Here is a 1,221-nt window from a genome sequence, read left to right as displayed (position 1 = left end):
TCCTGCTGATCTTTTTTCTGTCACTTGTCTTAGTGGTGAAGCCCTAAGCTCCTTGAAGACATCTCTGATTACACTCTAACTAGTCTCACCAGCGTAAGCTGCCAAAACGCACCGCTGCCGCAGCGTATCGCGACCAGAAGGGCTCAGCAGAAGAGCACAGCTTTTCAGCAGTCATTTCTCTCAGAGACAACTGGTTCATTATTGCAGCTGTTACTGCACTGAAGTATGAATGTGTTTTTTTTCTCACGCAGGCTTCGCTGGGAAAAAAAGAAAAAAGTAAAGGATTGTTTTATAAAGCCCTACAAAACTGTCCTTGGGCCAAGGTAAGCACAGAAAAAATATAAACCTGCCATCATACTCTAGTTCTTGTCTGCATTTGAAAAAAAACTAGTTAGCCTCTAGTAGTTGCTGTAATGAGCTATATGCAAACGAGATTTCTGAGGGAGAAGTACTGTAAGATTTTCTGCAAGTAACAGATGCATCTGGGATGGAAACAAACATCAAGGCCAGGCTGGATGAGGCTTTGAGCAACCTGGTCTAGTGGAAGGTGTCCCTGCCCATGGCAGGGGGGTTGGAACCGGATGGCCTTTAAGGTCCCTTCCAACCCAAAGGATTCTGGGATTCTGTGACCATGGTCAGCGCTGTTTGCGGTTCAGAACAGAACGGTGTTGCGTTGCATGAGGCAGGGAGATGATCAATTCCTTTTCGTGTGACCAAGAAGTGACTCTGTCTTTCAGACCGTGTTTTACCATCAGCATGGTACTAGCAGACATATATAGGCAAATAAGAATGTATTTAGCTAATAGTATAAGACATTATTCAGAGCACCTGCAGCTCCTCTGGTAATGCTGCAAATGCTCCAGCGCCTCTTCACCTACGTTTTACCTTTCTGAATAAAATTGTTTCAGAAGAGTTGGACTTGATTAAACTTCTACATTGCTGCTGCTGTAGAAGTACTAATTCTGTTTGGATTACTTGAAGGTAGATGGTATTTGTTATGTTCTTACAGAGGTGTGAGCATATCTACACACATCTTTGTACTACGGTCCTTGCCGTGACAGGGTGGCGCAGAAAACGTTCTCGTTGCCTTCCTAGGTACTCTACATGGACGCGGTGGAGTACTTCCCCGACGATCTGCAAGAGACGCTCGACCTAATGGCTGAGAAAGAACTGAGAGTGCGGGTTCCTCTGGAAGAGCTGGATCTGCTGTTGGAGGTTTAA

General features: G+C 45.1%; 1 protein-coding gene across 1 annotated transcript in view; it reads left to right on the top strand.

Moving 5' to 3' along the window:
• The window catches only part of LOC104510566 (protein NRDE2 homolog), a gene marked incomplete at its 5' end in the record, with an annotated part of 9,324 nt that extends 8,103 nt beyond the window's left edge, over positions 1 to 1,221 (top strand). Inside the window, 2 exons of the mRNA XM_010152855.1 lie at positions 252 to 323; positions 1,096 to 1,221. Of these exons, the coding sequence (XP_010151157.1) occupies positions 252 to 323; positions 1,096 to 1,221 (198 nt within the window). The remainder of the gene's footprint in view (positions 1 to 251; positions 324 to 1,095) is intronic.

Source organism: Eurypyga helias, unplaced genomic scaffold (genome assembly GCF_000690775.1).
Source record: "Eurypyga helias isolate BGI_N326 unplaced genomic scaffold, ASM69077v1 scaffold32955, whole genome shotgun sequence".
In the NCBI taxonomy this organism is placed as follows: domain Eukaryota; kingdom Metazoa; phylum Chordata; class Aves; order Eurypygiformes; family Eurypygidae; genus Eurypyga; species Eurypyga helias.
The sequence above is the reverse complement of the archived record's forward strand: the minus strand, read 5'-3'. Positions and strand labels throughout refer to the sequence as shown.